Source organism: Centroberyx affinis, unplaced genomic scaffold (assembly GCF_046629955.1).
Source record: "Centroberyx affinis isolate AG114_WGS23_722 - 3 ecotype Tasmania unplaced genomic scaffold, CSIRO-AGI_Caff_v1 ptg000714l_1, whole genome shotgun sequence".
Taxonomy (NCBI): domain Eukaryota; kingdom Metazoa; phylum Chordata; class Actinopteri; order Beryciformes; family Berycidae; genus Centroberyx; species Centroberyx affinis.
This window is the reverse complement of record NW_027279331.1, coordinates 120,084-134,099: the sequence shown is the minus strand read 5'-3', so window position 1 is coordinate 134,099 and position 14,016 is coordinate 120,084. Positions and strand designations below refer to the sequence as shown.

At 43.1% G+C, this 14,016-nt stretch overlaps 1 protein-coding gene across 1 annotated transcript in view; it reads right to left on the bottom strand.

Annotated features, from left to right (window-relative positions):
* Positions 1-1,013: 1,013 nt before the first annotated feature.
* Positions 1,014-14,016, bottom strand: part of snx19b (sorting nexin 19b) — a 41,606-nt gene continuing 28,603 nt past the window's right edge. The window contains exons 12-13 of the mRNA XM_071519544.1: positions 1,192-1,376; positions 1,014-1,105 (exon numbers count right to left, since the gene is read on the bottom strand). Of these exons, the coding sequence (XP_071375645.1) occupies positions 1,014-1,105; positions 1,192-1,376 (277 nt within the window). The remainder of the gene's footprint in view (positions 1,106-1,191; positions 1,377-14,016) is intronic.

Genomic DNA, 14,016 nt, shown 5'->3' with positions numbered 1-14,016 from the left:
GTCACTAAGTTAAGGGTTATTTAATGCTTAATAAGCATTAACTAATCCTTAATTAACAGTTAACTAATGTGTAATTTATTAATGGTGTTCATGTTAACTAAGGCATTAATTTATACATTATCTAATAGTTTATAAAACTATGACTATGACTATTAAATAATGTATAAATTAATACCTTAGTTAACATGAACACCATTAGTAAATGATTACCAGACACATTAGTTAACTGTTAATTAAGGGTTAGTTAATGCTTATTAAGCATTAACTAACCCTTAATTAATGTACCCTTATTGTAAAGTGTTACCAATGACACTAAGTGAAGTCACTTTATGTTAACCTGGCTGATGTGTAGGCCCTTTGTTAGACTCGGGACTCTGTTACCCTCTTTTACAATGCTAAATCACACTTGTTTTGAATCAAAACAATCAGTTTTGGGATTCAGCACTGTTCTGGTACGTATTATATTGTGCTAGCTAAAGCCAGAAGTAGTCACAAAATAGTCTGGTGGGAGGTCCTGTTATGTAGAACCCAATCAAATGCTAGCTCAATTTTTGAGTGTATTTCTGTCAGTCAGGGTGGTTTTATGTTTTAAGTACTTATTGAAACATTTCATCAGATCTGGATGCATGCTGCGTTGCCCAGAAGTGACATGCTGAATGAGATTAACAGTCTGGCGTTGATGAATCTACCATCTGACCACCAGGCATATCTTAATGTACATGTCTGGCTGGGGCTTTGCATATCGTATCGGAACACATCATAAAGTGCGGCCCACTGATTCCAAAACATGGCTTGGTTTTATAGCCCCGAAGCCTTTTAGACCTCTTCAACAGTTGCTTATATCATATATATATATCATATATGCCCCTGATGTGCTGCAAGAGGATGATGTCATGTCTGTAAATTTAGTGAATAAATCACTTCAAACTGTTTGTATGATTGCAGGCGAGTCTCTCTTTGTGTGTGTGTGTGTGTGTGTGTGTGTGTGTGTGTGTGTGTGTGTGTGTGTATACCTACCTGTTAATATATGGGTCCTGCAGAGAGTCCAGTGCAGTCTGCCAGCTGAGTTTGTATTTGTCGGAGCCCAACATATCTGAGACCAGATCTGGGAATAGAGAGACACAGACATGGAAGTCCCAAAGCAAACCACATTTAGCCGTGTGTGTGTGTGTGTGTTTTCCCCTCCTCTACCTGGTAGGAGTCTCATCAGACAGTGCAGGACCTGCTGCTTGGTGTCGTCCTTCTCCCGCTGGCTGCGTTCGGGTGGGGGAGTGGCAGGCAGCGCCCCGCCTGGCCACACGGCCTCCTGGAGGACCCGCAGGTACAGCACCCAGTACTGGGTACAGGTCAGGTTGGCCACGCTCACATCCAGCCATCTGTCATTCACAAACACACGACAGCGGGACGTTAGAGTTGAGGTTGAGTGGAGTCTGCGTACACATCAGGATGTTTATTGATGGTTATTGACAATTAAGTTTAAATGTATCTGCTTAGAATCAACCTCCATCTCATAGAGGAGCATGTAAATGGCTTACAAGACACTAGACAGCAACAACAGCCAGGATGGCCACATGACAAATCATAATATACAGTTCCACAAATTCAAAAGGAGAACATTTCAAAAACATTCAATTTCCATGACAGAAATGTCCTATTATGTTGGATACAGTGTTCTCTGTCTTAGCTGCCATGCATTTTCTATAAAAAATCTCCTCATTAAAGAGCCAACTCAACATATCACCTTCAGACAACCAAAACAAACCAGGGTTCTTCAACTGAATTTTTTCAAATAGATGATTCCTCAAATCACTGTACATGGGGCGGTGAAACACAAAATGAAATTCATCCTCAGCAACACCCAAGATCACAAAAAACACATAAACAGAGCTCTTCAGGAATACATATATATCTTTATCAGATACTTTATATCTGCCTACCTCAATTGCCAGTACATATCTGTCTACCTCAATTGCCAGTACATACTGTATCTGCCTACCTCAATTGCCAGTACATATCTGCCTACCTCAATTGCCAGTACATATCTGTCTACCTCAATTGCCAGTACATATCTGCCTACCTCAATTGCCAGTACATATCTGCCTACCTCAATCGCAGTACAAAAACATGTCATGACAGGGAATACCATGAGCAGAGAGAGGGGGGGCCAAATGGAATAAATAACTCACAGCGATCTTATTACATAATAAATCTGACCATAAACATTTCAGGTTTTCGGTTTCCGAAACACCCCCCTCTTACATAAAGCTGCCCGCTCTGGTCCATCTTATCTCTAGACGGCCTTGTCCCTTGGCAGCAGTTGGTTGACCTTCCCTCATTAAGGTGTCAGGAACAGTCAAGCAAGTTCAACGTGGCGCGACCTCGTCGTCGTGCCTGACCCGGCCGATCCCGACTGATCCTGACTTTAGACCGGCCGGTTCCTTTTAGACCCACCCCAGTGCGTTCCCATACAGATTTGAAGCTCTCGGAACAGAGGAATAAGCTCAGGCCTGTCCTCGTCTCATACGGACACTGATCTCAAACTCGGTCCACGCACCCATATTGGATTCAGGATCTTGTGAAGAGAAGAGCAAACGAAATAGGCTACGTGCAGCTAGGAGACTTTGACCCTGTCATTCCGACCTGACCTTTTTACGCACCGAGATTTACCGTCTGAGGGATGGAAACACAGCTAGCTGCCATCCAGACTGGATGGACGGGTTATTTAAAGCCCCCAGTACAGACTAAAAACAACATCTCAGTGTAGCCCAAGCATTCAAACATAGCAATGGTCAAGCCTTTGAAGATGTAGTAGACACCAGCAAGCTGGTAGTAGTGTATGTGAAGAAAGCATAAAATTAGATAATACACAGACGCTGCAGTAAGTCCCAGCTCTTTGGCCAGACTACATGTTGGCCTGAAGGTGTATTACTGCATTGCACACTCTATTATGTCACATATGGAAACTGCCAAGACATTATAATTGTCATGGACAAAAGATGGCAGCTATAAGCCTGCATGATTTAATTATTTAATTATCATTTAATTAACTATTGTATCCAGACTTGTCGCTCAGATGTAGACCTGATAAAACCCGGTTCTAACATGTTTAACACCATGCAGATGCCGTTACATAACACTGTTAAAACCACAGAGCAGCGTTAAAAAGAACCAGGGACCTCCCTCCAGGCGCAATGTTATGCTTCTCTTGCTCACTTCATTGGGCCCCTTAATGAAGTTATTTCATTAGCTTTTTTTTCTACCCGGTTACCACACGATGTTGGGCAGCACGCAAAGAAACTATGGATGGACAGTTGTTGTGCCAGCCACAATTTTGTGGTTTTCACAATTTTACACGCTTTTACCCCAAGGTATTTCATAACAACGAGAGAGAGGCCAAAGCATTCTTTGACGACGTCTTCTGTTATTCAAGTTGTACAATCGCAGTACAGAGCACACTAGGCACGGGGGGATGATTCAAACTCGATTTATGTAAGCCATTATATCTTTCTGATAAGCTGATATGAAACAGCATTCCACTGATGAGACTTCAGAGAAACTAACAGATCTTAAAATGTGACGGTGAAAGAGGGAAACAGAATTAGAGTTAATATGAATTCAGCAGTGGTTGTAAAATATTTAGCAAACAATAGTGTCTTGCTCACAGAAGATACACATGCAGACGCACACAAGGTAACTATGGGCCTCGGGTATCTAGTAAATTTCCCTTTTTATCATTAAAGTTTTGCCTCCTCATTATTATAAGCTCACTAAACCACACTGACTTGTGATTGGCCGCTGCAATATGGCAGCACAGTACACAGGAAACAAGAGCATGTGGACACTGATAGCTATTATAGGCACAATAAAAACTGAGGAGGTATGATGACATTATTAGGCCTGATTTACAGTTGGGCAGAGATTCCACAGTGCCACAACAGTTCCTTAAACTGTTTAGGGTTTTAATCTCAAAGTTGAGCTAGGCATTTTATGTAAAAAAATACAGCCGTCTTGTCAGCCTAAATCACAAAGTGGGGCTACAACAGACAAACTGAGACGCTGTAGATTCGACCAAATGAAATTCAGGTGTCGGTATGGTCACTGGTGGGGAATCTTCTCCGCAGAGGAAGTGATGAATCAAAACTGAAGAGTGAAATCCAAAAGTGTCTCCTGAACAGCAGTGAGTGAGCGCTCCGTCCAGAGAAAGCTGGACTCACCGACGATGGTTGAACCTCTTGAACACATTACAGGATTTCTGGGTTTTGAAGTCTTCAAAACCAGTTACCTCTCACTGCCAGTTGGGGCCGCCAATGTGCGAAGTTGCCTAGTGCAGCTTTAATCTAAATGGAGAATCCCTTGTCTTTATATGGTTTAATTCAAGTCAAACAAAAATGTGTTTAGTGCAACTCAGTACAGCTGGTGTTGTGTCTTTACATAGATCTGACATGCCTTTTCTCTCATATATTCTTTTACTTCACACATTCCAGTGTTGAAATTGGTTGAAATTTCATCTTGACTGACTGACCAACTTGGCAAGAGAAAGTAAAGTAACAGTGATTCTCAACCTTTTTCATATCAAGGACCCTAATTTACTCCACATTAGGGCCATGGACCCCCATTTGATGAGATGTTGTCTCTCGGACCCAAATCTGAGAACATTTTTATTGCTAGATATGATTTTGTCCACAATTCCATGACTATCTGTATTGTAGGTAGAGAGATAACAGAGAAACTATGATCAAAACAGTCATTCTTCTACATTCTCTAATTGTGTTAACTTCTTGCAAATGAAATAATGCTGAAGTTTAACAATTCATCAGTTTGCTGGGGACCCCCTGGAACCCCCTCAAGGACCCCTGGTGGTCCCCGGACCCCACGTTGAGAACCACTGGGCTAGAGCATTGAACACAGTGAATACACTAACCATGAGCCTGAGTTAAAGTTAGTGTAAGTGCACAGAAAACACAGGCCGAGTCTATGTTGAGCCAATAAACAGGCTTTCAGAGATGATGCTGGACCACACAGTTCATGCAGAGCGATGGGCAGAAAAGAGGAGTTGCAGTGCATTCTGCTCCTCTCTCCAACTGGAATGGGTGGGGTCAATGTTATAAGGTCCAGCTCATTTTGACTGGCACAGACACTGAAAACAAGACCAAGAACATCTCTCAGGAGGGTGATAAAAACAGGACAGCTACTACTACCGCTACCACTACCACTGGGCTCCAGCAAGATCCCAGCCAGGCCCCCTTCAAAACGAGCCCATTACACATTCTAGCATGCACTCTGATTTCTTTTGACACTGCGAAAATATAAACAAAATCACTTAAGCCGTACTCCAGCTGGAAAATGACCTTGCCTAATTGACATTTAGAATTAGCCTGGAAAAAGTGACACAGGCAGAGAGAGAGAGAGAGAGGCGGGCTGGGTGGCTGTGTGAGCGAAGAGACGGGAAAGCCAATGTTCATTTGGAGAAGTGAGTGAGAAAATTAATGGACTGTCTGTAACTTGGCAGAAAAACAAGGTTGATGAGCGGCTGGTTTTAGATCGTAGCACATTGGCCTTGATACAGTTCATTTAGACTATCCATTGCCACTTAATGAACGTTTGTTGGCTTGGGTTAGGTTAGCCTGCCGTTTCTCATTAGTGTAGAAGAAAGATAAAATGTGTGCTGGCTGTGCATATTGATCCTCGCCTAATATTTTACTCAAGTCGAAATACCGATACAGTTAAATTTGATACACATCAGAGAAGGAGCTCTTGCAAACTATGAGCAAAAATCATTGAGATTTTGTGCAAAGTTTCCCCACTAACAGATTACTTACTGGCAAAAATCTGATGGGTGTATCAGCTCATTGTTTTAGCTCGTATCAAAAAAGCCATAGTATGAACTACAGCAGTGGTTCTCAACGTGGGGTCTGGGGACCACCAGGGGTCCTTGAGGGAGTTACAGGGGGTCCCCAGCAAATTCATGAATTGTTAAACTTCACTATTATTTCATTTACAAGAAGTTAACACCATTAGAGAATGTAGAAGAATGACTGTTTCACTGTTATCTCTCTGCCTACAATACAGTCATGGCATTCTGGACAAAATCATATATAGCTAACAATAAAGATATTCTTAGATTTGGGTTCGAGAGACAAAATCTCACCAAATGGGGGTCCGTGGCCCTAATGTGGACTAAATTATGGGTCCTTGATATGAAAAAGGTTGAGAATCACTGAACTACAGGACGTAAAGTCCAGAATCATTGCTTCTTGTAGATACCAATTCTCATTGTAGTCAGTACTCACATCTAAAAAGATAAAAGTTGAGTAACTTTAAAGATGACTTAGGCACTACTCAGTATTTCAGTCTTCAGTCCTATAGGACTAATTTGTAGGTTTTAAGGGTACTTTTCTGACAACTGTTTTTTTTTTAGCTGTCAGAAAGTTAATGTATGTTAGAAAAGTAAATTAAGTGAATGTTAGAAAAGTAACAGCACATTTCAAGATCTACTCAAATAGGGTTTGACAAACCCAATTTGGACTCATAGTTAGCAGCGATGGAGTTCGCCGTTTCAACCGACAGCTGACTTGGAGTCAATGTTCTCTGTGGGTCCAGGTACTACAGGTATGGAGGAGACTTTTTATATACAGGTCCAAAATCGCCAAACTTATCCTTTAACAGCCTGGCTTATGACTGAGCACTAGTGCTTATGTGTGGCCCCCCATCAACCTCAGCCTTTTTGAATGCCGAGCAGAACTCTAGCATGGCTTCTTGAATCGAGCTCTGCCCACAGACTTTGAAACGTGAGCTCTACATGGCACTAGCCATCAGCACATACAGTACATTAATTAATCTATGTCAAAGCCCACTTGATGCCAAGCACATGAAAAACCAAAGCCTTCAGCTGTACTAAATTTACTAGTAATGTGATTGAAAATAACAGCAAGAACGTACTGTCCGGCAGCCAGTGCGAAACAAAAAAGAACAAGCTTTTTCTATACGGTTATATGCAGAGATCATGAAAGTGTTTTTGAGGAGATCCAACAAGTGCGGGCAAATAGAACTACTGTAGCCGTTTTTTCCCCTAACGTAAGACCGCGGGCCTGGCAGACATCATGTACTATGGTCCTAAAATAGCCCGCTGGTTAAAAACAGAGTGTCCCAATCTAGCTTCACACTTCAGTTTAGATTAAGATGATGATGCTGTCTAGTCTGGGCCGTGATCTAATTGAAGGCACGCAGCAGACAAACGGTTCAAAATGTTCCAGGCTAAATTTCCATTTTGCTGAGACCAATCAAAATAATATCAAGTTCATTAAATTGCAAAATATTAAATCAGATGACTGGGCAACAATTTGTCAAGGACAAGTGGGAAATACTGATTATAATCAAGTGAAAAGAACACAGATGTACAGTTAGGGTCATTTCTCAACATCGATATCCAGATGATGCCAACCCCATCTGCTGCATACCTTCCAAAAGGAAAGCCAAGGCCTAATTGAGAAGCTGTGTTCAAAGCACCGGATCATCTACAACATCATTTATCTACAAAGTGATCACACTGTTGACAGCATCGAAGTGGATCCCTGGGTAACATATAAGCAACTACATGCTTATTGCACCCCCAGCTTTCCATAATAAAATACATTTATCTCTACAATGCACATTTCAAAATCCCTGATGGACAGATGGAGTTTTGTGTAATATTAATTAAGATTATAACTCTAAAGAACTGGTCCCCATTGACTTCAGTTGTTTTGGAGAAGGTTGCTACCAAGTTGTGCTGGCAACCTCCCTGTGTGTTATATGGACTAACAAATTTCCCCTGCGTTTCATTTGGCATGAGGGTGAGTAGAGAATTTTCATTTTTGGGTGAACTATTCCTTTAAGTAAATTCTGGTTGAAGCTTGAAGATTAGTCATCATCTGCGTGGGCTTTTCCCCCCCCTGCTGTTTTTGCGAAAATAATTAGCGCCCACGGACACGGCGACATCTGAGCTCGGCTTCGATGATTTATAGCGTGTTCATTTGAGGAGCGTCGTAGAATTATAATCTGTATTTAACATTCTGCTCGACTCTTTGGAGCTCGTTCCACTATTCAATTTGGCAGCATAGACTGAAAAACGATGTGACCACAGAATCACAGACTGATGCAGGAACTTGCGGTGGGTCGATAGGAAACTCAAACGCCTGCTGCTGCCTGTCTTAAGCTCATGCTAATTGTCAGCATCGGTTTTACTAGAGCCTGTGTCATTCACTCGAGCGTGTTCCTCTCCAGCTATATAAACCAGAGGTGCAGAGAGAACATCATCAAGGCTTACAAGGGGACAATTGGAGCGCAATTACCCCAGATGGGCTGCAGAGTCAAAAACAACAAATAAACACGTTTTCATGGCTGGTCTATGCGAGTGTCTCCACCACTGCGCTCTGTTGCCTGGCTGTTATCTTAAATTACCTCCAGATGCCATAGCTACAGGCAGAGTCTCATGAGTACAATACACTCAGTTCTCGGCACCCTCGTTTTCAGACCTAAACACATGGGAACGCATGAGACACTGAATGGGACTGGACGCGCGCAAACATCTCGGAACTTTGCTTGTTTGTTTCCGTTGTTCCACGTCGAGATGTTGAACGTTTTCCAGAGTTTTGTGAGTTTTCAAGACCTGATCAAAATTCATTTCCAATTCTTTTCCAGACCTACATAGGAACTATTAAGATATGTTCTAACGTTTGACTAACACACGTGAGGCCCTAATCCTACAAATTCACACAATACCAATTTTATATTTCAAACCCTACAGACAGAAAACAGTGTACTCACATCCAAAGTCACCTTATCTCAGTGCAGGACTTTAATTGTGCAGTGTCTCAACCCAAAGGGAGACATAACAACATTTAACCCATTTTGCCATTTGACCTCACGATGACCCACTTTGGCTTGAAAAGTGAGGCATGCAGATATGTCTTCCTTCCTTGTTTTCAACATTTCAAACCCTCACAATGTCACAATCAAAGAGGCTTCCTATTTGACAGCCCTAATAAGCCTCTACCTAACATCAGCGAGAGTAGAGATCTCTGTTTACCTGGAGTGAAACAATATATACCAAAACGGTATGCAAGTATGTCATGTACGCCATCTCAAGCTCCAGACAGCTCTGTGAATACTGTAGATTAGAAAAGATATATTGTTTTTTACAAGTGGAGAGATTTCTACCTGCGCTGGCCCTTCAACAAGTAGAAAATCTAACCTAACTGGTGTGGAAGTAGCAGTGATATCTGCATTTTTTTCTCGCTAGAATAGAGAGGGAAAGTCATCACTGCTTATGGTGAGGAAAAGGCTTGACTTGTCCAAAGGATATTTTGAAAAACTGCAATACAGAGTACACTGAATTACAGATGGCAGGGATTACATTTCCAGTAAAAGCTTAATTGCTTGCAGGCCGCCAACAATGACATTGAGGTTTTGTCACATTTTAAGGCAATGAGCTTTGTTGCGGGTTATTGTTTGTCGCCATATCTCTTCAAAAATACTTGTTGTGGTAGCTCATGCAATAAATTATTGATGAGAAATTATGGCTTTTTAAAAAAGGGAAAATGCATGGGGATTTTCTGAGGAACAAACACAAGCATTGGGTTCTGAAACCGCACCAAAAACTGTGATCTCAATCCTGAGGTACGTACTGAACCGTGACTACTATTAATCATTCCATCCCTACTGCTTACCCCTGCTCCTATTCGGTCTCAGAGGTCCATTGTCAGTACCTTGCTTACATCAGACAGCCCTGCCTGAGAGGACAACAACAGGAGGGGGCCATGGACACCGTGAAAACATGCACAGTTTACATCTCCACAGATGAGACCATTTAGCCGCAGCCTGTAAGTAATAAGAAGGAATCGCCGGTATTGGTGTGGACAGAGCGATGAAGACAGTCAGGAGCCGTGAAGCAGATGAGCTCTGTACAAGATCATGACCCAGGGACTGTCTGCCTGTCCAGAGGGCTCCGTTTTCATTGTATAACAGTGCAAATTCAGTTAGAGTCAGCGACTCGCCTGGACAGGAATTACAGATCAAGGGTATTAAGACAAAACACATCTCTCAGACAAAGAGGATGTTGCCAGGTAACTGTCGGCATGTGTGTAAGGAAAACAGAGCGAGGGGGTTTAAGGTTTATGTGGGATCTCAGGTGAATAGTTCTCTGCTGCAAATGCTAACAGTCCAGTCACACACCCAGCAAGACTCCCCTTGAGGATAGAAGTTGGGGGCAGCAGTGACTAACTAAGAAAGTATGCTGGCTTAATGGGCCCTTAGTAGTTGTGGAGGAATAAATAGGTTGTATTTAACCAAACTTACTGGAAGGCCACCACTGAGTGCCTCATACCTCCACGCCCACTACATGCTCCATAGCGATAGACAGCAGGGGGAATAATGACAAGTGTATGGGACTATTGAAAAGGCTGTTTTTTTGTCCTGTGGAGGTTTTATAAAGAATGTGTATGGCTCTGTACGTAGTGGACACCACAGTCACACTAGTACCTATAGAGCTGTAGTTAAGACTATAACTATAATAAAGGACTGGGACAACCTTTGTGTACTGGTTCCCACAGGGCCCCCCCAATTCAAGCAGGAATAGGATTGTGAGCTATGCGTGTGTGTAGGTTAGTGTCCTGAAGTCAGTGTTAATTTTCCTTAGAACCTAAGAGTTAAAAACAACAATCCTGACTTTTTATTCTGGGCAGTGCAACACATTGTCTATTTTTCTAACTGTCCTAACATGTATCTCCAATGTCAATGATATATATCTATAAACTGTTGTAAAATCTTACATTTAAATCGTAAATTCCACTGTTTATTTTACCAGCACCTCCTTCATGATAAAAATAACCTCAGTGCCAGGTGCTTACCATAATCAGCTCTATTAGAGTGACAAGCAGGGACAAAATTAGAGGTCAGTTGATGTTGTGAAGTGTTAATTGCCCGGTGTTAACACCCAAGTCTTACTCAAAACAGCCGTGGCTATAGACAGCAGCAGAGACTGCTAAGATTATTCATTCTATCTCTGTTTATAGAGATATATATATATATATATATATATATATATATATATATATATATATACACACAAGCACACAGAATGGAAAATCCAATATGATATTGACCTCCTGGGGGCAAATTTGTAAAGCAAGGATAGATGGATATGGACACCAAATTCCATGTCATTCCAAGTTGGGAGATATAAAAATTTTCCATTTGGACCTGTAACTGTAGCTCCCCCCTTGGGTCAAACCATCTAATTTTGAAAATGCTACAACACAGTGGTGAGATGCATCATCCCCCCCAAATCTTGTCAAATCTGATCAGTGATGCCTGATGGATAGACAAGACGGACGGACCAATCCTTAGTGTCTCACCCACAATTTCATTGTGGGGAACAAAAATCAGTACTTGTGCATCATTAAATAAAATATTCCCAATCAGCACCACTGTAACAGATACAGACAACAGCCCAAACGCAGTGAGACAGAGAGATGGTCTCAAGCACTCACTCCAGACTCCATCCAGACTTTCAATTGCGAGCAGCAGAGATGCCAGCAAGTGAGCACAGTTGGTTTCACCTAACCGTGTGTGATGTGTCTGCTCCCAGTGAGGCGTGCAGCTCAGCCCGGCCCCCTCTGGCCCCAGGCTCGGCACGGCACCGCCTCCGTTTCATGCCGCCGTGCCATCCCGCTGCCGTCTGCCCTGCCATCTAAGGTCAGGTCTGTGTGTTTGTCTGTGTGTGTGTGTGTGTGTGTGTGTGTGTGTGTGTGTGTGTGTGAGAGTGTGCGCACGTGTGTGATGCCGGGCCTGGTTTTATTGGGACTGTCGTGGCGCCTGGTTCCCCGCGGCTGGTCAAAACACCGACATCTGAAGTTACAGCTCCGTGCCAGGGGCCCGGTCGTATGTGGCCCAGACAGGTTTACGTTCGCACAGGCTTTGGTTTCACACAATTCACACCAGCACACACAAGCCGACACGCTCAGCACTGGCACAGACCGGACCGAACACTGAGATAGGCAAGTGCATGCAAACACCGAGATACACTCACACACACACACACACTGGTCGAGCTCCATTGCCTACGCAACAATAACATCTATTGAACTTAGCCTTTGCTGTCATCACCCTTAAAAGTCTTATGGCAACCACCGAAGAGATTATTTTTCCCTTTGGCGCGTGCAACCACACAAATGTGTAGAGACACACACACACACACACACACACACACACAGCGGATTGCCTTCTACCAATTAGGGCTGACAAATGCCAAGTAATTCTATATGAGAGATTGTGGTCTGCTCGAGTCTTAGACTGTACAGCATTATTGCTACCATGAAAACCACCAAACTCATTTTCCAGTTACACTCTGTCAAAGAGATATTATTCAAGCAGGGGAAATGAAGAGGAGAGGGCCCAGTCTATACTCTGGTGTCTGCCTGTGGGCTTAAATGGATAAAGTATACAGGACATGTAGCTTTGCTGTAAGCATAGTGACTCTGCTGCTGATTATGCCTGCTGCATTTTAAATCAAGCACAGTGGAATCTCCTTGGTAGAAGAAGTTCATAAAATATGCACTGGTCACCGGTCTCCATCTATCGGCCTGCTAATTATCCAATGCAGTAATTGCTTACTGGAGTCTGTGGCTGGTTTATTTGCATACTAAGAAAGCTGTAAGAAAATAAAACCTTGGTCAGAAACATAAAATGACACATATATTACTGCAAGATGATTTAACATGGACAGGCTAGCAGGCTGTATACAAGCAGTAGATGGTGTAGCTGGCCCTAGACAGGCTCGGTGAAACACACACCTCTCACACGAGAGAGGAGAGGGAACCAGCCAGCTATTCTCTCTGGTAGTGATTACTCCAACTCCTCTGTGTGTGTGTGTGTGTGTGTGTGTGTGTGTGTGTGTGTGTGTGTGTGTGTATGTGTGTCAAGGCCTGCCAGGAAAAGAGACGTTTACAGTGGCAGGTGACATATGTTATAATCCGGAGAGGAAAATCACCCAGAGCATTGCCCTGCGGTTTCCAATGGCGCACAACTAGCAGGGCTCGCGGGGGCAGTGCCAAACCAACGCAGGCTCAGGGGGAAGGCCCGGGAGAGAGAGTGAGGGACAGGACAGAGCTGCGCAAATCACATCTGCCTCCTCGCTTTACTCATACGGATCAAATGGAAGCTGTCAGTCTGAGGGACAGCTTTAAATCCATAGATCTACAGCACGCCGCCAAACTGAGGAAAAACAAGTTCTTACGAGTTACATCTCAATTCTGTAGCTTTTCCAGGCAAGCAAAAAGAGGCTTAAAGAGCCCCAATCAACTGATTAACTGAACAACTATTATGCTCAGCTGCAACTATTACCTAACAACAATCAAGACGAGGGGGGGATGCTTTGAATACTTGGCAGGAAATCGATAATCAGTGACGCAAGTGAATCCAGGTTCTACAAATAAAACATCAGCTGTGCCGGGCCTGCAACTATTCAAGTGTTGGACTCGAGAGGGATCTTTTTTTTTTTTTTCTTTTAACTATGCGTTACCATTTACGGTAAACAAAGACGAGTATTACCAGGTCTGGTACTTAGTTTGAGCTAAAATAAGCCTCGACAGCGAGCTTTTCGAGAGACGAGATGTCATTGCGCAAGTATGCCTCTGGAGACAGAAGATGAACCAGGACTTTGGTAACGGAGCCAGGTCTCGGGGGCCCCCCGGGGGCTCTCAGGTGAGCGGTGAAAACAGACACCGGCAATGTGAAGAGAGGGCAGAGGGTCAGTACATGACTTCACCCCACTACTGTCCTTTATTTAAGGCTACAGCGTTTATCGCTTATCGGGTTCAGGAAATCTAACTTTGGTCGAGAGCGCGGACAATAGGTTGCTGCTTCAGGTTCCCAGATGGCATAGTGCCGGTCAACTGTTTGTGTTCTCTGGTGTCCCTACATGTGAGGCACTTTTAAGACTTCCTGATGTACAATTTGATGTGTCGCTTGGATGAGTCA